At 37.0% G+C, this 25,112-nt stretch overlaps 3 protein-coding genes and 1 non-coding gene across 4 annotated transcripts; all 4 read left to right on the top strand.

Annotated features, from left to right (window-relative positions):
- Window positions 1-10,039: 10,039 nt before the first annotated feature.
- LOC137935372 (large ribosomal subunit protein eL28y-like) lies at window positions 10,040-13,115 on the top strand. Its single transcript, XM_068780030.1, has 3 exons — window positions 10,040-10,187; window positions 10,258-10,421; window positions 12,987-13,115. The coding sequence occupies exons 1-3, from the start codon at window positions 10,040-10,042 to the stop codon at window positions 13,113-13,115; spliced, it is 441 nt and encodes a 146-aa protein (XP_068636131.1).
- Window positions 10,847-10,937, top strand: LOC137935565 (small nucleolar RNA R24). The gene has a single exon (XR_011109267.1). It is a non-coding gene; the product is annotated as a small nucleolar RNA R24 (small nucleolar RNA).
- A 2,289-nt stretch (window positions 13,116-15,404) lies between the features above and the next one.
- LOC137967105 (RING-H2 finger protein ATL39-like) lies at window positions 15,405-16,472 on the top strand. The gene is made up of 3 exons (XM_068813541.1): window positions 15,405-15,554; window positions 15,778-15,875; window positions 15,973-16,472. The coding sequence occupies exons 1-3, from the start codon at window positions 15,405-15,407 to the stop codon at window positions 16,325-16,327; spliced, it is 603 nt and encodes a 200-aa protein (XP_068669642.1). The 3' UTR covers window positions 16,328-16,472.
- Window positions 16,473-17,994: 1,522 nt separating this feature from the next.
- Window positions 17,995-21,345, top strand: LOC137935371 (protein-ribulosamine 3-kinase, chloroplastic). Its single transcript, XM_068780029.1, has 9 exons — window positions 17,995-18,112; window positions 18,550-18,703; window positions 18,788-18,878; window positions 18,972-19,046; window positions 19,132-19,220; window positions 19,299-19,417; window positions 19,534-19,674; window positions 20,342-20,418; window positions 20,843-21,345. Exons 1-9 carry the CDS (start codon window positions 17,995-17,997, stop codon window positions 20,987-20,989), a joined length of 1,011 nt encoding a protein of 336 aa, XP_068636130.1. The 3' UTR covers window positions 20,990-21,345.
- Window positions 21,346-25,112: the final 3,767 nt, after the last annotated feature.

Below are 25,112 nucleotides of genomic sequence, written 5' to 3'. Positions count from 1 at the left end.
GAGGACCTATCGTCGGGGATGATAGGCGGCGACGGAAACAGAGGCGACGGCGAGGAGAGGAAGAAATCGAACGGACGGCCACAGAGGCGGCCGGCGAGCAGCTGCGACAGCGGTATAGACGGCTGGCGAACAGCTACGACGATGGTAGAGGCGGCGACAACAACCGATGGGAGGGGTCGGTGGTGACGAGGGGGGAGGAAAAATCCTCCCCCCCCCCCTCGCTCTCGCTCCTGCTCCCGCTCCCCCGCTCGTTCGCGATCCCGTTACCGATCCATTTCGATCTGACTCACTTCGAGCAGACTCGCGAGCCGACGAACCAAACCTAGCTTCGGTTGAGCTCGACTCATTAAGGTAAACGAGCCAATTTTAGTGCTCAAGCTCGATAAATGACGAATCGAACCGAGCCGGCTTCGAACCGATCGGCTCGCGAACCAGATCGGTTCGAAGCCACCCCTAGCTTTGACCCAATCTCTTTCAGTATCTGCCTATTTAGGCTTGATGACATCCTTCAACGTCTGAGCCATCTTTCAATGTCTGAGCGATTTGATTCATTGCATCAATGAATCTACTAGTGTCATAACTGGACATTCCGCTTCTCTTTCTATGACAACTTGAAGATGATCGATTACTTCTTCGAGATTGATTAGCTGTCGACTCATTCCCACTAAATAATGGCGATGGAATATCCCTAACTATATCAACATCCTCGGGCTCATCCATCTAGACATGTTCCGACTCACAGATGAGTTCATCGCCCTGTTGTGTTTCCCACCACCACAACTAATTTGTAGTACAGGGTGCAGCCTTCATGTCTGTACTTCTCAGCATCTCTATGCTCCTACAAGAATAAAACATCATTTAGACGTCTTGGAATAGAGTTATACTAACGCGAAAAACATAAAAAATATTTTATAGGACATCATGATTTACTGACTTTTATGTAGTCAAGTCATACAAAATTACATGCAGTAACTCATTGTGTGGTTGAATCCCAACCGAACCCACTAGTGTTGATACATCTCGTTACCGTTTGGTATGTTTTCTTCCATGATCTTGTTCGATTCTTTAGCTGTTCAACGATTTTTTTATTGACTGCGTCTTCATTGAACTTATTAACACATTCCATATATACCTCACGCTTCCAAACCCTATTAGGCAACTTGTTCCCTATATTGACTTGCTCGACCAATAGATCAAACATTTTGCTGTCATCTTCGAAGGTCCAAATGTCATATGGTCGAGCAGTTGGTTGTCTTCTTACAACCATTTATAATCTAAATCCGAGATGGTTCTCATGGAAAAAACTTTATCAAACAACCTTTACCCGTCACGGAAACACAAACCATAAAAAATAGAATACCATGTGGTGGATATGTATAACACTAGAATCTCCTCACCACACGACAAAAACATTCCATAACACTTCAAAAATTCTCAACGACATTCTAAAACATTTCAAAATTAATCAAACTATTTTCACTACTGCACATGCACTAAACAATGCAACAACACACACATCAAGTCCAAAATCACCGAACACCCTTGTAGAGACCCATATGAATTCACAGTCACTATGAACTGTACCTCGTCAGTGATGGGGGTCGGGTTTCGTTGGCCAATGGATGCCCAAGGAGGCAACTCAGCCTTGTTTGAATTGGACTAAAAAACCCCTAATAAAACCTAAACCCTAAACCATCAAACCCTAAAGTCCCTAAACCCTAAACCCTATCACCTACTAAACTCTAAACCTTAAACACTAATTCCAGAACTTAAAACCCTAAACCATAGACCCCATAAACCTTAAAAGCCCTAAACCCTAAACCCTACACCCTAAGTCCAGACCCTAAACCCAAAAAACCCCAGACCTTAAAAACACAAAACCCCACAACCTTAAAAACCCTGAATACCCTAAACCTTAAAAACCCTAAACCCTAAAAATAGCATAAATCCTTAACCATAAACCCTAAACCCTAATTCCAGGTCCCTTAAATACCGATCACCAAACCCTAAAAATAAACCTTAACCCGAATTAAGAATTTAGACCCTAAATCGTAACCCTAAATCCCACAATTATGCACCAAAAAACGCCAAATTTGGAAAGGAAACTAAAATTAAATCAAATAAAACACTAATTTAATGGAAAAAAATTAGGGTTTAGTCATTCCTTCTGAAATTTGGGGAAAATCAAAGCCGAAGGGTGAAATCGAAGCCGAATGGGGCAATCGATGCCTAATCGAAGTAGAAATTAAACAATCGATGCCCAAATGTTAAAATCGAAGAAAATCGAAATCGAAATGGGGGAAATCGAACGAAATCGGAAGGTGTTTTGGGGGGAAAAGAGAATAGCGAGAGAGAGAAGGGAGTGGGAGGCCGAAAGGGAGAAGAGAGACAGAAGAAAGGGAGGCTGAGAGGGATAAGAGAGAGGGGGAAGCGAGAGAGGGAGACCGGAGAGCGAGTCTGAGAGAAGAGAGGGAGGCACGGAGATGAGAGAGGGGGTGCAGGAGAGAGGGCGAACAAAATGAAAAGGAGAAGACCGAGAGATGGAGGCCGGAGAGCGAGTCCGAGAGAAGAGAGGGAGCACAGACCTCGGGGGTGCAGGAGAGAGGGAGAAAAAAATGAAAATGAGAAGAGAGCGAGAGAGGGGTGTGCGGCGAGAGAGAGGGGAAAAAAATGTCGAGGGTTCGAACCCCGACATTTACTTCATCTGGATGATTGGCGAAAACCACATTCCATAAATTATAACGTGGAGATGATGTTCTGCTTCATCTTAATCATCGAGATGACTTGAAGTCTGGTACTCCACTCACGACGTTAGGAGATGAACTGAGTAATGTGGCTAAAGTTCATCTTCATGTTCAAGTCGACTAACCCCCCTTGAATTAGGAGATGAACTTTAGCAGCATTATTTAGTTCATCTCTTGACATTGTTAGTGGTGGACTAGCACCTGATTCATGTTGACGAACCAGATGAATCCGAAGATGATGCCCAAGGTTTAATTTCCGGATTCAAGATTCTGTAATTTTTTGGAAATCATCTGAATAAAGTGTCAGGACGCGTCGTCGCGGGAGGCCAAAATTTTTTTTCCTCTATTTCCTACACTCTTCTCTCTCAGTTTCCTTTTTCATCTCTCGGTTTCTTCTTCCTCTCGTATTTTCTTCTCCCTCTTGGCCTCCTTCTCCCTTCTCCCTCTCGCTACGAACATCCTCTCGGCCTACCTCTTTCTGTCTCGCACTTGCTCTCCCTCTTGGCCTCCGTCGCAGCCCTCGTAACGCCCCTTTTCCCGGTCAGAGTGCCTTTGTTGCAGCGCCTCCGGCGTAGCGTCTTCTTCGTCGCAGCGCCGTGAAAGGTGACTTGCTTTCACTCGCCACTTACAGTGCACACTAACATGTTTGAATTATTTTCTCTAGTGAAAGTACTTTCACTTTCAGAGTGTATTTTTAAAGTGAAAGTAAAATGAAAAGTGAGGGCATGTTAGTGTACTTTGCAAGTGAAGTGAATTCACTTTTATTGGAGAAAGTGGCCCCAAAAGCGTTAGTGCATTGTGTAAGTGGCGAGTGAAATTGAATTATGCAAGTAATTCACTTTTACTCGATCAAGTGAAAAAAATGAGTGAAAGTGAATTCACTTGACGCTCGACAGTTTCACTCTTATGGCTCTCACTCTCCGCTCTCCTCTACCTACGCTCGGCGTCCATCAATCTACTTGTTGTCCATCTACCCGTCGTTGGTCACCTCTCAACTTCCTGCTAATCCTCTCTTTGGTTCTCCTATGTGTCCTCATCCCTCCTCGACATCTCTTCCTCTCTGCAATTGTTTTTCTTCCTCTCTGCTTCAACCGCCTTTTTTCCTGCCATCTCTCTTTTCTCTATTTTCCCAAGTCATAGTTCCTCTCGCCGCCCCTTTCTCTAAATTCCTATCATCGCAACCTCGCCGCCCCTCACTAATCCAAATTTATCTCCTGCTTCAAATTCATTTCATTCATCTACATGAACTTCATCTTCAAACTTGGTTTTAGTGTGGACGAGTTCATGTGCATTGGAAAACAGTTTCCAGTGTTAGTGCTCCAACATGAGAAAATATAAAAAATAAGAGAATGAGTAAATTGTAACAGTATACTTAATTAAAGCATACTACTTAAACCCCAAATTAGGTCAAACAAACATGATTACTACACGAATAAGTAATTTAATGTAAAACTAAAAATATATAATATCCTAATTAATTAATATTTAATGATTGCATTTTATTATAAATTAATACAATAATTATGATCCAATTAACTGTGCACATGATTAATTATAAAAAAATAACGATAAAAATAACATAAACAAATATAATAATTTCACTTATTAATTTATTAATAACATATGATATACTTCAACATAAAAAAGAATGATTAAACAGGAAAAATTGATCAAATGCTAACTATAACACACTATATATTTTATATACTTTATATACTTTAACACACTATAAAATATTGATTTTATTAATTAAAAAAGGGTTAATTAAAGCTAAATAATTGATCAAATGCTTGATTTAACAATATTTCAATTACCACTATTAAATCACTAATATAATACAGTAATTAAAAAATTAAATTTAATAAATAATTAAATATTTTATTAATAACACAAGATGGATTATTTTTGTGGTATTAATTAATAATATATTTCCACAAAATTAAAAATAATTAATTGATCAAATGCATACTTTAACTATATTTTATTTACTAGACTTAAATATCTTGTTCAATATAGTAATAATTTTAAATAATATATATATATATATATATATATAAAAGCATTTTTATTAATAACCTAAGAAAGATTATTCAAATAACGAGTTCATGCCTTTAATATTAAAATCATCAAGTTACAAGTTTAGTACATATGGATGACACATGTTCCAAAGTAATAAAATACAACCATCATTTATCATTCCACATGCAAGTCGCTATGTCATCTTGAAATTGTGTGGCTCTTGTGGATTCTAATGTAGGCTACCTCCGAATGCTTGTTGATTGGGTATCCTCATCTCCTAGGCCATCGTTATCATCGTTGTCTGCATCATCTGTTGCAACTAATTGGACCCCATCACCTCCTCCACCGAGCTCGTCATCTGAATCATCATCTTTCAATTCAAATATTTCATTGTAATCCTTTCCATATATATAATTGTGCAATATGCAGCAAACAATTACAATTTTTTTCTGGATCTTAAAAGAAAATGAAGGAGTGCCTTTCAACATTTGAAATCGAGCTTTTAACGCACCAAAATTTCGCTCAATAGTATTATGCAAAGATGAGTGCCTTTGGTTGAGTAATTCTTTTTCATTTTTAGGAATATTATCTCCAAATTCTTGCAGATGATACCATGTTCCTTGATATGGAGCCAAAAATCCTGGAAGATTTGCATAACCGACATCGACTAGATAATATTTATTTACAATAGAAATTATATTCTACATAAAATAATTGAAGATAAAATAGATAAAAAAATTAATGCATAAAAATATATTATTTACCTTTAGGGTCAAATAGTCTATCTCGGCGAGTTAATGCATCCTTCAGTACACGGGAATCAACTGTTGATCCCTCCCATCTAGCAAGTATATACGTGAATTGCATGTCAAATGTACATGTTGCCATCACATTTTGTGAGAGATAACCCTTTTTGTTCCAAAACCTTTGTTTTTCTTCAAGTGGGATGTTCACTTTGATATGAGCTCCATCGATAGCCCCAATACAATCCTAATTGTACCATTTCAATTAATATTGGCTAACTTTGTATATTAATCTAAAATTATTTAGTTAGAGGGCAAGTGATGTTACAAGTGTGGATAAAACATTGAACTGTTTAAAATCTTCGAGTGTGTGCGTTCCGAAGGCTATTTGATGTAATTAGAGTGAAGTTTGAAAATAACATCCAACACCTTATTGAAATACCTACTTATGGTCCAATTCGATCTATTAAACATCTCTGTTATGACACTATAGGATTGTTATTGACCAACAGTTATGAGGAAATATGCAAGTTGTTCTTCCACAAAGATAGTCTTTGTGGCTGATAAAAATCCTCTACTATTAAGTATCTCTACCAATTTGCAAAATACAATTTGATTCATCCTATAAACTTTTCAAAATTTAATAGGTGAATTGTCTAGTGCCTTTTGCAAATACAATAGACCATTAATCCCATAAGAACGTGGCAATGGCATAGATAGTAGCTTTCTATGGCGACAAGAATACATGTGAACCGAATAATTTGTCTTTCTATGGCGACAAAAATATCCATGGAAATCTACAAATTCAATCGCCTAAAAGTCATGTTTCTTCCTAAAAGTCATAAACACAAATAAACATCAATCTTCAATCATAACCTATTTTCAATCACAGCTCTACACAACCATATTCATCCACATTCCCACATATTCATATTGTTGCTCACACATCCTACCTTCAATCACAACCCTACGCAACCATATCCATTTAATTGTCCACATATATACTCATCCACCATATCCATCCACATAATATATTAACATAACAATCATATAAAATAAAATTATTAACCATACTCATAAGTATTGCAACATAATAATTCAAACATCGTCATTAATACATAACAATCTTCCCAACGAAGATAGTGTACTTAAAACGCATTACAAAAATTTTGTTGCACAATATTTAAGCCACTCAACCCTCTCTTCCACTATCATCTCCGTAAACATGACCTTCTTACCTGGCATATCCAACCATTCAAGAGCGCAATACTTCATGTGGGCCGACAGGTCTGGGATTTCCTTGAGGACTTTGCCCCAATCTCTTTTGACATCTCCCTCTTTAGGCTTGTTAACATTATTCAATGTCTGAGTGATGTCCTTAATTAAATCAATGAATCTACCAGTGTCAGCAACGGACAATTCACTTCTCTTTCTACGACGACTTGAAGATGACAAATTACTTCTTCGAGATTGCTCAGTTGTAGACTCATTTTCGCTAATGAATGGTGATGGAGTTTCATTAACTACATTCACATCCTCGAGCTCGTCCATCGGGACATGTTCTGACTCACGGAGGAGTTCATCGCCCAGATATATAGGAGTTATACTTGTTGTCTCCATGGTTATTGAGTTTCTACTACAATTGCCAATTTGTCGGAAAGGGGCAACCTTCACGTCTACACTTTTCAGTATCTCTATGCTCCTACAAGAATAAAATATCATTTAGACATCTTGGAATAGAGTTATAGTAATGCGGAAAATATACAAAATGTTTTAAAGTACATCATGATTTACTAAGCTTTATGTAGTCTTGCCATACAGAATGACATACAGTAACTTGTTGTGTGGTTGCATCTGAATCGAACCCACTAGTGTTGAGACAACTTATTACCGTTTGGTATATTTTCTTCCATGATCTTGTTCGATTCTTGAGTTGCTCAACAGTTTTTTTATTGATTGCGCCTTCATTGAACTTATTGACACAATCCATATATACCTCATGTTTCCAAACCTCGTTGGGTAACTTGTTCCCTATATTGACTTGTTTGGCCAAGAGGTCGAGCATTTTGCTGTCTTCTTCGAAGGTCCAAATGTTATAAGATCGAGCAATTTGTGGTCTTCTTACAATCATTTATAATCTAAATCCAAGATGGTCCTTATGGAAAAAACTTTATCAGACAACCATTACCCGTCACAGAAACATAAACCACAAAAAATAAAATACCATGTGGTGGATATTTATAACACCCGAATCTCCTCACCACATGGAAAAATCATTCCATAGAACTTAATTTTTTTTAAAAATATTCAAAAATATTTAAAAAATAATCAAACTATTTCCATTGCAAATGCACTAAACACGACAAAAATACACACATCAAGTCCAAATTCATCGAACACCGCTGGTAGAGCCCCATATGACTTTGCAATCATGACGAACTGTACCTCGTCAGTGATGGGGGTCAGGTTTCGTTGGCTAATGGACATCCGTTAGGCGACTCAGCCTTGTTTGAACTAGACTAGCCCCAAACTCTAAACCCTAACCGAGAACCCAAAAAAAATTTAAAAGAACCTTAAAACCTAAACCCTAAACCCTAATTCCAGAACCTAAACCCTAAACCCCAAAAACCAAGAACCCTAAAAAAAATAAAAATAAAAACTCTAAACCCTAAACTCTTAAATACCAAGCACCAAACCCTATAAAGACGAAATTGAACCATAAATACCATAAACCCTAACCCTAAATCCCACAATTATGCAAAAATCAATACAAATTATGCACATAAATTAAAATTAAATCAAATACAACAGTAAATTAATAAAAAAATTAGGGTTTAGGCATACCTTCTGAAATTTGGGAAAAACCAAAGCCGAATTGAAGAAATCGACACTGAAATGTAAAATATCGAAGAAAACCGAAATCAAAATGGGGGAAATTGAACAAAATCAGGAGGTGTTTTGGGGGAAAAGATAATAGCGACAGGGAGAAGGGAGTGGGAGACTGAGAGGGAGAAGAGAGAAAGGCCGGATAAGGGAGAGGGAGAAGCGAGCAGGAGGCCGAGAGGGAGAGGAGAGAAGCAAGAGGGAGAAGGGAGAAGGGAGATGGAGGCCGAGAGGGAAGAAAAAAAATTCGGAAGAAGAAGAGATGAGAGAAGAAGGAGACCGAGACGGAAGGGGACAACAGAGACACTGAAAAAAAAATTTTGACGAGGGTTCTAGACGTCCTGCCCACTTCATCCGAATAATTTTCAATATACTGCAGAATTCGGATTCCCGAAATTAAACCGTGGAGATAATTTTTAGGTTCATCTGATTCATCAACATGAATCAGGCACTAGTGCTCCACTAACGACGTCAGAAGATGAATTGAGTAATGCGACTGAAGTGCAGAAGGTTCATCTTTTGCATCAAGTTGACTAACCCCCCTTAGGTAACTCGCTTTCAGTCACCACTTACAGTGCACAATAATAGGTTTTGGATAATTTTCACTAGTGAAAGTACTTTCACTTTCAGAGTGTACTTTTAAAGTGAAAGTAAAATGGAAAGTGAGGGCATGTTAGTGCACTTTGCAAGTGAAGTGAATTCACTTTTATTGGAGAAAGTGGCCCCAAAAACGTTAGTGCATTGTGTAAGTGGGGAATGAAAGTGAATTATGCAAGTAATTCACTTTTAGTCGATCATGTGACAAAATGAGTGAAAGTGAATTCACTTTCACTTGTCATTTCACTTGACGCTCAACAGTTTCACTCTTATGGCTCTCACTGTCCACTCTCTTGTACCTGCGCTCAGTGTCCATCAATCTGCTAGTTGTCCATCTGCCCATTGTCTGTTGCCTCTCATCTTCTTGCTAACCCTCTCTTTGGTTCTCCTTTGTGTCCTCATCCCTCCTTGTCTTCTCTTCCTCTTTGCAATTGTTTTTCTTCCTCTCTTCTTCAACCGCCTTTTTTTCCTACCGTTTCTGTTTTCTCTATTTTCCCAAGTCATAGTTCCTCTCGCCGCCCCTCTCTCTAAATTCCTAGCATCGCAACCTCGTCGCCCCTCTCACTGATTCTAATTTCTCTCATCTCATCTTGGCCGCCCCCTATTTTGGACCATCAACCCTAAATTTCTCTAACCTAAACCCTAAATCTATCATTCCCACCCAAAAATTCTCTCATTTTTTGTAACTTGAAATTCAAAAACCTCTCACATCTCACCAAAGGTATTGTACTCTAGCCGAAGAGGACATTCAGAGGCTCTGGTAGCATTTCTCTTTGGTAAGTGTTTTCTGTTAGTTGAGTCTTTACATTCGATTCCAAGATGTGTCCTTCTTGAATTGTTCGGTTTGGTGCATGATCTAGTTTCATCTCGTGAACTTGGCTTTTATTTGATAAGTGCAAGAAGCTCAAATTCTTGTTAGCATCCAAGTTATACATAATAGTACTCATATGTAGACTTCTCTTTGACTGTAATGGCTTTGTTCTAGGAGTTGTTTTCCTCGATGTTGTTATACTTTTATATTTTTTGAATCTACGATTACTTCCTAAAGGTACAATGGCTTCTGCCCCTGGTGATATTATTTGGGAGATCATGAAGAAAAATAATTCCTTCCTTGTGAAGGAATTCGGGAGTGGCAACCAAATGGTTTTGTTCAACAAGGAGAAGAAAAATTTCTTCAACTTGAATTCCTACAAGAATCCTGGTATGTCCTTGGCAACTTAGTTTTTTTAAATTGTTGTTCTTGTTTTTTGAAGTAATGGTAATATATTTAGGCTTGTCAAACATGAAGACTATTTTTATTCGGCTGGATGGAAAAGATCTTTTTGTTGTGCTTGAAACTACCAAGACAAAAAAGCATAACCGACCTGTAAAACTTTTCCATAAAGTTGTAATGATGAAGGAATTCCGTCTCATGACAAAGCTTGTTATCGATCAAGTAAATCTACATATTTGTGAGCATTCTCTTTCATCTTCTCCATCTTTTTCTTTTATTCGTTTTGAAATCCATGATAAAATTCGTATTTAGGTTGAATTTTCTTTCATCTTCATATACTATAACTTTTTTTGTGCCCAATTATAGTGTCTAGTTGTCCTAACTTGCGTTGCAGTGGTCTGAATAGTTTCATTGGAATGAATACATAATCATGTTTGATAAACTAAGTTTATGTAACCACAATGCATAAACAAAATGAGATTATTTTGTTTGCTCTTCGATGGCTCTGCTGGTGAAAGCATGATATTGATGTCTTGTTTAGATTATGGTGTTGGTTACATGGAACTTGTATTGTTGAGATTTACAAATGCAAATTAAAATAGAGTGGGTTTGATGAAACCTATTGTTCTCATTGTTAAAAAAGTTCTTGTGCAGTGATGAGCAACTAACATGTAAGAAACACCATTGTAAAATGGGTCTTCAATTAAATACCTTTGTTACGCTTGGCTTCTAAGAATTTGCATAAGCAAGAGGATTTATATCTTTGTTTGATTTCAATGCAATTTATGTTTGACATTTTGTGGTCAAATGGCCTCAAGTTAGAGCAATTTAATCTTATTTTATTCTATTAAATGTATTGTTTGTTTGTTGATGCTTTTTAGTTTCTACTTTTTAAAGATTTCACATGGATGGCATTTTCGTTCATAGAGTAATTAAAATAATATTTTATTTCAATTTATTAATAGATGCATTAAGGAATATGTCATCAACGACTGTGCTATATTTTGTACATAACCATTTATAGGGGCAAATAGCCTTCACATATGCTCATTATGATTTCCATTCTTTTTTTTTCTTTCCCTTGGTGGCATCCTCTTTTTCTTCCTCCATTTTTTTAAAAGCTCGTGTTCACTTGTTCATTCTCTTCCTTCTCCCTTTCCATTTCCTTGAAGTTTTTGCTTTGTGAAGCACACTATAGTTAAATGTATAAATACAATATTAGTGACTGAAAAATCAGGCAATCTTCTGTTCATCACTAGCTTGTTAAGGCACATTTTTGGTCAGGCAATTGTTACAGAAACTATCTTTTAAATTAGGAATAAGTTGTTGGAAGATATGGGCGATAACCATTTTATATGAGAAGATTTCATACACCATTTGCAGCAAGCTGGGAGTTCATGATGTTCTTTCAACCCCAGCTTGAGGGTGACTGTTGGAAGGTGGGCCCAAGTCCAAGATCAAGGAAAGCCCACATATCCGAGTGTATTGGAATATGAGCCCAACACGATCAACTTCACTATTTAAAGTCGTTCTGCGAATAGAGTCATTACGTACGTAAGCATATGCTTCTTCAAGATCCAATATCGGGTCCTTTATGAAAATTTTGCCTCGGATTTGTTCAAATTCAGTATCCAATCTGTTTAAGAAAATGTGTATACACAATCTTTCAATGGATTTGCTATAGGCGATAACATCATCAGGATCTTTTATTATAATCCTGTCACGATGATCAAATTCTTGGAAAATTTCCACAAGATCACCATAATACTTTGACATTGGGCGACCAGTCTGTTTGGTGGAGAAAGTTCTTGATTCAATAAAAATAATTATGATTCATCTGACCCATCGTAGAAAGCTTTTGCCGGAGCATTCCAGATTTTGAGTGCGGTACGCAGCCGAATATAGCACTTTATAATATCTGGTGACATAGAGGTTAGCAATCACCCATTGACCTTTTGATTTTCAGCATACCATTTCATATAGGAAACATCAGTTTCTTGTGGGAGTGGTGTTTTTTCCGTAATATATTCGAGCTTCTCACGTCCTGCAATTTGCATTTCCATGATCTAGGACCATACATCGTAGTTTACTTTTGTAATAATGATGCTGGCAATAAAACCAGAATTTTCGGATTGAAGTGAATAATCGGTGTTGGTTCCTTCAACATGATGCAAGAAGATCGGTGGTGATCAGGTAGCAACTCTGTTCTTTGGCTACGGGACAGAGTTGCTGCTCAGTTCTTCGGCGACAGGAGAAGGATTCTCCTGCTCTGATACCAACTCAAGAATAAGACTTCAATTTTTGTTATCATTGTATGGGCCTGTGAGCCTTCTCCTTGGTCCATGGACCTTGAGCCCACCTTCCACATCTCTTGAATGTGTGGGTCTTCCTTGGTCTTATGGGCTTGGGCCCATCTTCCAACACACTTGGATATGTGGGCCTTCCTTGGTCATGTGGGTTTAGGCCCATCTTCCAACATAAGCAGTTGTGATTATTGTAGCTCTTAGTGGGACTCTCAAATTCTTGATTGTGAAAAGAGAAAATAGTAAAAATAAGAGGATGAAGGCAATTGGAGATGATGGAGGAAGTAATAATGATAGAAGTGATAGTTATATTGATATGGATTATGAAATGCTTTAAACTCATGAAATTTGCTCTTATATGTTGAGTGAGTATCGGATATGGACAATTAGTGAAGATGCATCAAATTTAAATTAGATTACCTAGCTATGGGGACTTTATATTCTCCAATGCTTGTAACTCACCTAGTTCCTTGTTTGTACTCAGGTTGTTGATATCTACTACATATCTGACTTGAAGCTAGCCGCCCTTGCAAGGGTAAGTGCAATGTATCATAGTCTAAAAGTTGCAAAATCCGGCCTCAAGAAGAGGAACAGGCAAACCGTTAGGAAGTGATGTTAGAAAGTATAAGTTGTGTTCGGTTTGTAGGTAGCTTTCATTAAATGGGAATTTTCCTTTCTATCTATTAATGATCCCATCAGTGATGAATGCGATACTATTTTTGTATTTCTTTTTTGTCTCTTTAGATAATTAGATGTTCTTATCACAGTCGATTCGGTGGATTCTCCAATCATTTTTTATACAAAAGTGCTTGGTGATTGATAGTTGTATGGATTCATGCATGCAAAAAGCTTGGAATAGAAAAAGTAAAAGACACCAAAATATTTGTCGGAGCTTTTATGAGTAGTATATTCCTAAACGTTTGAGATAATACGAATACATTGTTCTCTTCTATCGAAGTAAATATACATTGTTCTTTAACATTATCTATGACATATAATGTTTGGTTATATAAAGCAAAGTTTAACATTTCTTCCTTGCTGCAATGTGATTTAACTTTATTTTATGCTATATTTGAAGTGGAAGGTGTAGATAGAGTCAATTTTCAAGAGCACTCACTAAAGGGACGCAACTTCTGAAGCCCCTAGAGTTGCATATGTGGGTAGAGTCCATTTCTTGATTTATGTAGTTTTTGAAATAAATTTACAAACTTAAAAAAAAAAAAATGCATGAGAACATCATAGACAGTAAGGCAATAGATGTTGAATTGGACTATGAGGAGATAGTAAACTAGGTATTGGATGTTAGGATTGGCTACGAGAAGGGGATAATCTTGGTGCACCCTTTCTTCCCACATCTTTAAGTATATTCACACAACATTTAAGCTTGGGCACCGGGCTTGGAGAAGACAAATATAGAGTTAACACAAATGAAAGGAAAGATAACACATACAAGGTCTATGAGTTAGCAGAACAAGCTAATCCTCTGACTTGAGGCATGATTGACTCATATAACACAATACATGGTTGTGAGTAGCACTCTTCCTTCTACATTTAATGGTACATCATTTTCATGCCATAGCACATCTTCTTTCTACTCTTGCATATCATGTCTACTTTTTTGTCTTTAATTTTTGTATCGCACTTTATTTTTCTATCTATATTTATATATATATATATATACACACACGGTTGATCTAATACGAAAAATCATTTGGTGCAAAATATGTGAAGCGGCTATCTCCAACGTTCGATCATGATCGAATAGCTAAGATAGTCATTGATCAGACAATAGAGATAATCGTTGATCGGATGACTGAGAAAGTCGTTGATTAGATGGCTATTGATCATGATGGCTTTTTTAGGGTACAAAAGGAAGAGGATTGAGATAAGAGTTGATCATGTTTTGTACCAAATGGTTTTTCGTATTGGATCAGCTTTCTATATATATGTTTTTTTTATTTGGACAAATAACTTTGGAATATATATTGTATATTCATCCTCATTTGGTGTGTCAATAAAATTTATCTTAAATTTTTTGTCTTTGTTACTTTTTATTATTTTTCAGAATATTTTATTAGTTTAAATGTTTCAAATAGGTATATAATAAAAACAAAAAACAAGTTTTATTGGTAGAATATTTTATCACCAAATAAAAAATCAGTATTATAAAAATTTTAATGAAATTGTTGGGTGGAATTTTCATTTTTTTGACAGTTTTTGTAAAAAAAAATAGTTGTTGTGATGTAGGAGAAGGGGCCATTGCTAGGAGATAAGAGAGGGCTTTTGCCCTCCCTGCCGCCTTCCAACTTGGTCAGGGAAAACTTTCTTTATGTCAAACTTGGTCAAACTGGAATTTCCGGTTTCTCCTCGTGGCTCGTCTCTGGGAGCCATCGGACGAAGGATATTCTACTCGTAGACTCATAGAAACCATGTCTGACTTTTCACATCAGAAATAACGAACGAGTAATACTATATAAAGATTCCAGGATCGTCTGTACTTTGAAAAGTACCCACGCCAATGTAAAAGGAGATTAAAGAAGAAGCTAAAACTCGAAAAGAAGTCTCTCAGATAGATTAAAAAAGTTGCCGCGGTTGTTCAGAAATCAGTAAACTCCACACCCTCTGAACCAAATCTTAAACGGCAGGCAATTGAAGGGTCCCATACAACAGCGACCACCCGAATGCGATTCCAATAACAAAGAGACAAGATGTCCTTCTTCTTCTTTCATTCTCATCCATATCCCATTTTCCCCAGCGTAAGTTCAGCTCTGCAATTGGTAATCGTGCTTTTGATTTTGTTGTAACCAAGTTCGTTTTCTTTCCTGGTTCATGTTTTTGTTTTCGTTTCACGTCGGGAGTGAGAGATAGATCCGTTTACCGTTGTTGGATCTAAGCTGTAACCATGTTTGGCCCCGGTATGAATCTGATCACGTCAGTGATTGGTTTTGGGATGAGCATCACCTTTATCTTGTTTGTTTGTATCAGATTGATCTGTTGGAGAGTCCGAGCTGAGGAGTCGCCGGTTGAGTCCGGTATCGAATTCAGATCCGAGGTGAGTTGATCAGGTGCCCCAGTTCCCCTCTTCGTAAGGTTTATCTGTAGCCAAGTCCTGGTATATATAATAGATCGTTGAATTAAAAATGTGGGTTTTTGTTTTGTGATTGAATCGGTGTCTGATTTTTCCTTCGATGTTGGTCTGAAAGAGAATTCTAGCTGGCTGTGTATCTTCTTCCGGAGTACAGACTCTTACTTGTTATTTGAAAATATGACTGCAGCCGGAGCAGACTCTCGAAGGCCTGGAGCCAATGGTTGTTGCTTCATTTCCAACGATGAAGTTCAGTCGGGAAGCTTTTCCTTCTGCAGAAGGCGCCCAGTAAGTGGAGCTCCCATTTTCTGTCTCGGTGGCAGACAATACTGGTCTTCTTCTCCGAGGCTACGATTTGCAGATTTAATTGTGTTTCCAATTGCAGGTGTTCGATATGTTTAGGGGAGTACGAAGAGAAGGATGTCTTACGAATCATGCCCATCTGTGGCCACAATTTTCACCTTCCCTGCATCGACACATGGCTTCAAAAGCAATCAACCTGTCCAGTTTGTCGTTTATCCTTGCAAGATTCGTTCGAAGCCAAACACACGACATCTCCCATGTTCTCCTCCGTTCTTCGTCCAATGGACAGCCCTGAGGTTACGAACGACCGATCAAATCAATTCCTTTTGCCCAACCGTGAATTCACATCGAGCATGATAATTAACCTAGAGCTGGATAGGACAGATGCCCTGAACCTGGATGCTACATTCACCAGAGCAGACAGAAGAGTTAGATAGCCGGAGCTTGGAAACAGTCCGGCCGAGAGTGCTGAAACTAGACTTCATCCTGTGCAACGAAGCGGATAATAAGGTTCCTGAAGGTCCAGGACAAGCTGCTGGGAATTGTTTCAAACTTAACCATCGAGTCTCGTCTCGAATGACATTTTACAGAACACTCCGGACCATTTTGATCGTCTCAAGCAGTGATTGCCTTGGTTTCGTTTTTGAGCAGTTGTCTTCGATTCATTCCATGTCCAATCAAATTGAATTCGCCTCTTTCGGTGTCTGGGTAAATCTCGCCTGTGAAATCATAAACTGAACAACCGCATGGTGTTTATGTCCTAAGCTCTAAACGGCGAGATGAGATATCCAGAGATCTCCCACTTCTGCAAGAAAATTACTCTCGATTTCATCGTTAAATCTTGGCTTGTCTTGTTTTCTATTAAGATGATTTGCAGTGATCGACGTGACCGGCTTCCAATAAAATACAAAAGGGACGGTCGCACACTTCCTGCCCTCTCATCTGTATTGAAATTCTGTTCAAGAGTAAAGATCAAAGATAGGAAGAGGATGTCCAGAGATACGAAATCCAGTTTTTGGCCGCATGTCTGGTTTTATTCTATTTAAAACAGGATAATACAACAAAATCGCCCAACTCGTGATAGAACTGAGAGGAGAGATTAAGAAGGATTTTAAAATTCATATATATGGGAGGTTAGTTTCTCTAGCATTCCTCTATATATTTGGAATTTAATTTCAACGATTTCAAATTTAGAGTTTGGATTTGGTTTGAAGCCCTAATTTTTCATGAGTATGGTTACAATGATAAAAAATTACAACATATTTATAATGTTCTACCAATGGTACAATTATATTGATCTCCATTCTCCACTATTTTGATGATAATAAAATGGATAACTTGAAAGTGTGCTATTAACGGTGTTATCAGTGTATTCTAAACATATACCTTCCAGTACGTATATTATGAGGTCTATGGCAAAAGTTCAAGACAAAATGACGATTAATCAAGTTGCCAAGTTAAGACCCGAAACAAAACAACATTGAAGACTGTGTTACTGAGAAGAAAAACTTACTAAATAGAAGGAGAACAAAGATTTTAAGATTAGGGTAGAAGTCAAATTAAAAAACTCAAAAACTCTAGTCATGTGAGTCGATAACCAACCAAACTTTAATTGTTTAAGCACACTTAGATTAGGACATTCATAATTTCAAAACCATATTTTAACAAATATTATATAATGGTTTAGGAACTACTTGCAAAGATCAGAAGTTCGCTGAATATCAAACTTGATTAATTCTTTTATTCCTTTTATCCAAGTGGTATTTCATATTAGGTGTCTTGTGTTAGTGTTTGTAGTCTGTGTCAACTTTTTGCACCTTAAACGACTAGTCTTTTCGGGTTGTATTAGTTAGGTACTTATATGGTATCGGAGCAGGTTTGTCCCACGTTCCATGTCCGAATCCCTGTGTGTTCGTATGTTTAACGAGGGGATTTTGTATTTGTATTTGGGGGGTAGGTGATAGTGTTTGTGGTCTGTGTTAAAACTTGCTTTCCGCACTTTAAACGACTATCTTTTCGGATTATATTGGTTAAGTGCTTACATCTAGATAGTGAATAAAACTTCAGAATAATCGGAGGAATTACAGGTATAAGGTAATGAATAATGGCACACGTGCGGTGTTCTCGCGGGATCCTTGAGTACATGGTGGCTGTATTACTGGCACCTGGAAGCATATTACCGAATGCCGATGCGTGGATGAAGCTTGGAGATAATGTCGCAGGTGGGTGTCCTTTCTCCTCTGGCTTCTCCTTGTCTTCGCCGTTTCCGTCGTGTAAGGCCCCGTCTTTACCGGATGGTTGCAAGTAAGAAAGAGCTTATCTCCGTTTCTGCGTCTTACTTTGTTCCCATTTTTGCTATATTTGCTGCCAGAGGCTGCTGTCATTTGCTGTTTTTCAACTTATTAGATGGCTTTTAAGCGAAATTCATGTATTTCTCTCTTAAACGGCAGATATTTTCAATTCCTTTTTGGAAATTTCCATCTTGTTTTCTACGACAGAAAGTCGACAATCTTTTTTCCTGAATGAGGGGAATAATTTTCATTGTTACCAACACTAACCTGCGCTGATAATCCGCCAGCTACGCCGTAAATTGAAAGAAGAATCCCCTGATCTTGTTGGGCTTTGATGATTCCACTAATAATGTAATTTACTCAAACAGTGGCCGCTCCCAGTGAGGACCCAATCCGTGAATGGATACTTACAGAAGGAAAGGCCGAAACAATTACTGGAATCCGGTCTGTTGGTGGCGGTTGCATAAACCTCGCCAGTCGATACGATACAGATGCAGGTTCTTTCTTTGTTAAAACTAATCGGTATGAACCATGATCTGACAGCTATGAGTCTTGAAACTGTTTTACTTTGAGAGTAAAGGAACATATATTTTTCCTTGCAATTAGGAGCATTGGACCTTCAATGTTTGAGGGAGAGGCTCTCGGTTTAAATGCAATGTATGAAACTAAGTCAATCCGTGTACCTAAACCCTATAAGGTTGGGGAGATTTCATCTTTGTTTGATCTTTAAGATGCTTTAGAATTTGTGCTTTCTGTTAAAATAAATGTAATTGTTTCTTAAGTAATGTAGGTGGGTTCCCTACCACTTGGTGGGTCGTACATTATTATGGAGTTCATCGAGTTTGGCCCCTCCAGAGGAAATCAGGTGATCCAAATGAACAAATTGCTGTCCTAATACCAACCTATTAAAATTGACATCAAAATGTGATATGGTTTTGCTCTTCCATCAGGCACTCCTTGGAAGGAAGCTGGCTGAAATGCACAAAGCGGGAAAATCTGAAAAAGGATTTGGGTTTGATGTCAATAACACAATTGGCAGGTTAGATATTGCTCCATCCTTGCTCCGCACTAGGTCAGATTCTGTGCTAACATATATGTATATAATATTTGTCTGTAGTACTCCTCAGATAAACACTTGGATGTCAGACTGGGTTGAGTTCTTTGCAGAACATAGATTGTGTTACCAATTAAAGTTAGCAAAGGAGCAGTATGGGGATTCTAGCATCTATGAGAAAGGTAGCTTAATAATTTAGTCTCTGAAATGTTGGAACCATTATTTTAGTTTCATTATTTTCAGTATTCCCTCATGTAGTTTAGCCTAGTACAAACTCTCTAGATTTTCTTTTGTTCAGGTCAAAGGCTGATGAAGAGTATGAGAGTACTTTTCGAAGATGTGCCAATCGAACCATGCTTGCTTCATGGAGATCTATGGAGTGGGAATATCAGCTCTGACACAAAAGGAGAGCCTGTGATTCTGGACCCTGCCTGTTATTGTAGGTTTGGGTGCCTTATACAATTAGACACAAGTTACTTTCTAAAATTTTACAGCCTGTTGCTGTTGGTTTGGGTGCCTTATATAATTAGACATAAGTTACTTTCTGAAACTGTGCAAGTTTGCTGACCTACCTTGGCACAATAGGGACAAGGTTCTAATGATGATGTTAAACTTTCATTAAAATGTAGTTTTTGTCTAAAACTCTTACTCTCTCTTCTCTCTCTCATTGTTCTCTTTTCCTTGTACTTGCACTTTTTTTTTGTTTGTTAAATAAAACAAAACTTACACTTGTTGTTTACAAAACCTCTTTCCTACTTTGTTCATTAAGGTCCTTGTGTTAACTCTATGGATGACCATGGACTGCTTGGCATCATTTGCAAGAAAGCATCCTGTTAAAAAGAAATGGTTCTGAGATGGTTGGTTGGAGGAAGTAGTTTCTGTTAAGATATGAATGTACAAACATGTTTATCTGTTGGCAGTAAGATATGATGTTGTTGAAGCTTTAAAACTATATTTTTACTAAGAGTTCATACTGTGTGGCATTCTTATGGCACCTAATTTTCTATTCTGTTTTCCGTTTGCTTTCTACCTTTTGTGGTAAGACACGATGGCTAAAAGGAAGCAGCTACAATAAACTCACTTTTATGATTGGTGGCTTGCTATAGATGGACACAGTGAGGCAGAATTTGGCATGTCGTGGTGTGCTGGGTTTGGTGGAGCATTCTACAATGCCTATTTTGAGGTATCCTCACTCCCATTTTATTAGGACAGAAAGGACAGAAGTCTTTAGCATATATTCTTTGAAACGACTAGATACTTAGATGGTTTCATGTAAAGTAACCTAAATAGTTCTGGATTTTAAATTGTAATATGAACTATGGCAAAATGTTGAAATTGTTTTACTGAATTTAGAGGATGTGCTTGAACCTGGCAGAGTTTTTTTTATTAAATCAATATATTTAATGCTTGAGTCTGCTTTAGTTGTTAACTGTATGGGTTCAAATTCTCCTACTTGCTTGGCTCTGGGGTTCAGGCATAATTGTGGTTTTATCTGAAGTTCAATATGACAATTACTGAGAATCAAATTTTGTACAATATCACCTTAGCTATTGGCATGAAAGAAATCAATTACTTTAACAATTGAAGCACATCATGTTTGTGTGCAGGTGATGCCTAAACAACCAGGTTTTGAGAAGAGGAGAGATCTCTATATGCTGTATCATTATTTAAATCACTATAACCTCTTTGGTTCCGGATACAGGTCATCGGCAATGTCCATAATAGATGACTATTTGCAGATGTTAAAAGCTTAAGCTTTTCTCTACGGTTATTCGGAATTCTTTGAGATTGCATGTGGAGAAGATATAAAACAATTTGGGTCTCTGTTTGTGCTTCTTGTGAGTTACAGTGTGGCATAACTTATCTTAATGTTTCATTTAAAAGGTAAGTGCTGCATGCTGGTACTTAGCTGATGAAAGCAAAGTGAGAACCTCATGGAGCTCTACATCGTGAGTTACAGTGAGGCCGAAGTGTCTTTGAGTAGGCTCTTGTACATGATTTATTTAAACTGTAAAATGTCTGTTGAAATGCTAAATATGGAGTGCTTCTGGTCTGATGTGATTCTGAAAATTCAGAAGCTTCATCCTTTGTACTACATAATGATACAGTATATAAGGGCATAGAGTTATTTCCTAGTCATGTTTGTGCTTATTTTTCTGAGAACGATGCCTTAGAGGAGTGAAGTAACCAGGTTTTGATAATTTGAGTTCAGAGGCAGCTTAAGCACTTCTACTTTAAAGAACTGAAGATTGCTCAATGTCAGTGCCGTGGGTCCAATTTCAGCTGCCAACTAGCTGTTCTGCAGCAGCCCATAGATAAGAGTCCCTTTTCAGAAAGAGAATCGACCAAGAGCAGAGTGTATTAGCTATCTAAAGCCTTTCTTATATATAGTGTACGTCAAAAGTATGCTCATAGACTTGTCTTTTTGGGGGCAATTTACAAGTACATCCACTACATTAGAATTTTTATAGTGGTTCACAATCACTATTTTAGGTTACTATTTTATTCCCGAGTCATTAGCCTAGAAGTAGAACTTCTACTATGAATTATTGAATGATATATACAATTGATAACCATAAAGTTCAATTGCTGTACCTGTCCAACACTTTTGGACCTATGGTCACAGCTTTAGGTACAGGTACCTTGACCTAAAAGGGATTTAGAATACAATTGGTCAATCTAATTTGATTGATTTAAGAGCAAAGATTACTTGCTTTTACATTAAATCTTATAAATGCCTCTTTGTATGCAGATATCAATGTGAAAACAAAATCTAGTTATACCAAATTCCTCAGTAAAACAACCAAGTGATTTAGTAGCACTATATCATATATCAAAATAAAGTCCAATGTTAATTGACAAAAGTTTGAATTTAAAAAATAATAGTTTTAATAGAAAATATAATCAAAACTTTTGTCACTTTGAAAAGTATTCAGTAGATATGAAAATAAATACAAGAATACTTAAGTATCTGAGACTAAATCTCGAATTGCCTTCAAATCTTAAGACTTCAAAATCCAACACTACAAGGGAACTTTGAAAGTTTTGTTTGGAGTTGTTGTTTAGTTTAGAAAAGATTTATGTATTTATAGGATACAATCTCAATACAACAAAAAAGTTCTAATGCCACTTATTATTTTCGTAAGTAACTAACTGAAATTGAAGACTTACAACCAAAGTTATGGCCTCTAAAAACTCTTGGATTTCAATATATGTAGTTTGAGGTTGAATATTTTGTTCGAGGTCAAACTTTTTTTATTCTAACGACTCTTTTAGATGTTGAATCCTTTTGTCTCATTTGGTTCCTAAGTCTTCTGCTTCCTATAGGGGTCAATTCCTTTTTGTAGGCTTTGAATCCTCCTTGTTCTTTATCTTCAATTGGGGTTGAATCTTCTTGTTGTAATCAACTCCTACACATTACTCTTTTCCTACATGGGTCGATTCTTTAAATAAAGTTAAAAGAGCGACACAATTTTAAAATATCTTATGAGTTAGTCTTATTTCCAATCCTTATATTCAAGGGTAATGATATAATATGTTAACTTTAAGAAGTTATGTTGAAACTTAGGATTCCATGATGTATAATCACAGTAGAAGAGGATTAAGGGGTGAGCAGAAGAAGAAAGGTAGTGGAGAAAAGGTTTTAGGAGGAGGAGAGGAAGAGTGACGAATTTGGAGAAAAGAGGAGGAAAATTAAAATAAAGGACTTGTCCAAACCCTCTCCCTTAAGTATTATTTATAGATATCAAAAATACTACTATTACAAGAATACCCTTCACCCTAGTAAGAGGGAATAAGAGACATAAATCATAAACTAATTACATTAGCTCAATTTTATGAGATGATTCTTTATTTACCACCATGCCACCACTGTGTGGGTTTGTGGGCTTGAACCCATCTTCCACACACTTAGACGTGTGGACCTTCCTTGGCTGTGTGGGCTTAGGCCCATCTTCCAATACTCCCCCTCAAGCTGGGGGTGAGAGAAAATCATGAATACTCAACTTGTAGCAAATGGTATATTAGATCTTCTCGTATGAAATGCAGTCCACCAAATCTTCCAACCCTCTCCCTCAAGCTGGTTGTCTCTTTGTTATTTTTCAAGAACCCAACTGGCATAATATAAGAGAGTAAAATCACTCCTAGCCATTAGACATTGCTCCATACTCCAGTCAAGTGGTCATAATAAAAAATATTTTCTACTCAATTTCACTGGAGAAAACTAACCCTACTGTGGGGTACAAAGTCTACCCACTTTCTCAAAGTAGCTCAAAAACACCTCTTGGGTGATTAATAGACTTGACTCACATGAGATATTGAGCACACTCCTATCCTTTGTAGGTAGTGGGTCTATAAGATTTGCTCAGAAATGTAGTAATAAACTCCTCCATCATGGTGTCCCAACACAAGGCACCGACTCTCAAATGGTAGGAGTAAAATTGCTAATAAAGGGGTAAGGCGTAATCACTGGAAGATAATATTATGGGGCCACCATGTGCATTCTTCTTCATCACAATAATCAATGCTGACAACAATTAGCAACTGAGAAGTTCTTCAATAATAATGTCTCAATCAAAGTGAGACAATAGCATCAGTTGAAATGAGTCTGGGCCCAAACAGGCAGGTATTTAGCAGCGGATAACTGGTACATTGTAAAAGTCCTTAAGAGCAATAAGGACACATAAATAATATGCAGCAAGTCCATCATTGAATAAGGAAGCTGAGGATAATCCAATGTAATAATCCAGAGTAATAATCAAGTCGGAGTCAAGTTGGTAGCAGATAGCATATAGTAGCTTTGACAGTGAGTGAGTGAGTCAAGCCGAGTAATAGATTGCCAATAATAAGTTGAACAAGTGTTGTCTGATAATCAGTAAACAAACAATCACCAATGTGCTCATCCTTCATACTTCTCCTTCTATTCTCCCCCTCAAGCTAAGAGATAATATCAATGATCCTAGCTTGAAGTCAACAAATATTTTGCAAGCTCAAGTGCTAATCTACCTCTTGTATGATTAAGTAAAAGAAGGTTAGTATCAACAACTTCAATAACTCAAATATTGTAAACCAAGTAACTCAAGCCAAGCCAAATATTTCAATCTTTTCTTGACTCAATTTTTTAGGCAAGGATACCAAATCAAATTCTTTGTAATCTTTCAAAATAAAAACAAAATCTCACAAAATTCGTGGCTAGAAAAATATTCTAAATAAAGTAGTTTCTTGCTTCAATTGGTGTCAACTTAGCAATCAAAGAATACACATTTCCTTGCCTTTTTTTTTCTTGACATCTTTAGGCAAGGCAATCTTTGACAAATAAATCAAAGAAAGTTTCAAAATAAGATGATCTTATAAAGATTCTTTTCAGATTTTGTTAGTTAATAAACATAAACTTTCCAAGGGTATGCCATAAGATATTTTCCTGATATTGTTGATTAATAACAACAACTCAAAAAGTTAAACAAAAAAATCTGTTTAAATCCAAATCTTCGCATGCAACAAAATACCAACATGACCTTTGATTATTCAAATACGAATATCTCCTTAAGTATAAATCAAATTGACATAAAATTTTCTCCTTATGAAACTAGACTTAAATACCTTTCAACCAAATATAAATTTTCTTCATAAAACATACTTATTTCGAGATAAATATTTTGATAGATTTCAGACTCTATAATTTGGTGGATAGAGTACTCTTTTCTTCATTGGCCAGTATGACCGTTGACTTTTCCAAGATTGATATCTCCATCTAAAAAACTCAGAATGAGAATTAATTGAATAGGTAAGAAAATAGATTTACATATATTTATTTTGATATATAATTATCCATATAAAATATCATTTTTGATGCATAAAACAACTGGAAAGTTAAAGCTT

Source organism: Aristolochia californica, unplaced genomic scaffold, assembly GCF_029961685.1.
Source record: "Aristolochia californica isolate CCGP_79_NKW_82.1479 unplaced genomic scaffold, dmAriCali1.0.hap1 SCAF_6, whole genome shotgun sequence".
NCBI lineage: Eukaryota > Viridiplantae > Streptophyta > Magnoliopsida > Piperales > Aristolochiaceae > Aristolochia > Aristolochia californica.
This window is presented reverse-complemented; position numbering and strand designations above follow the sequence as displayed.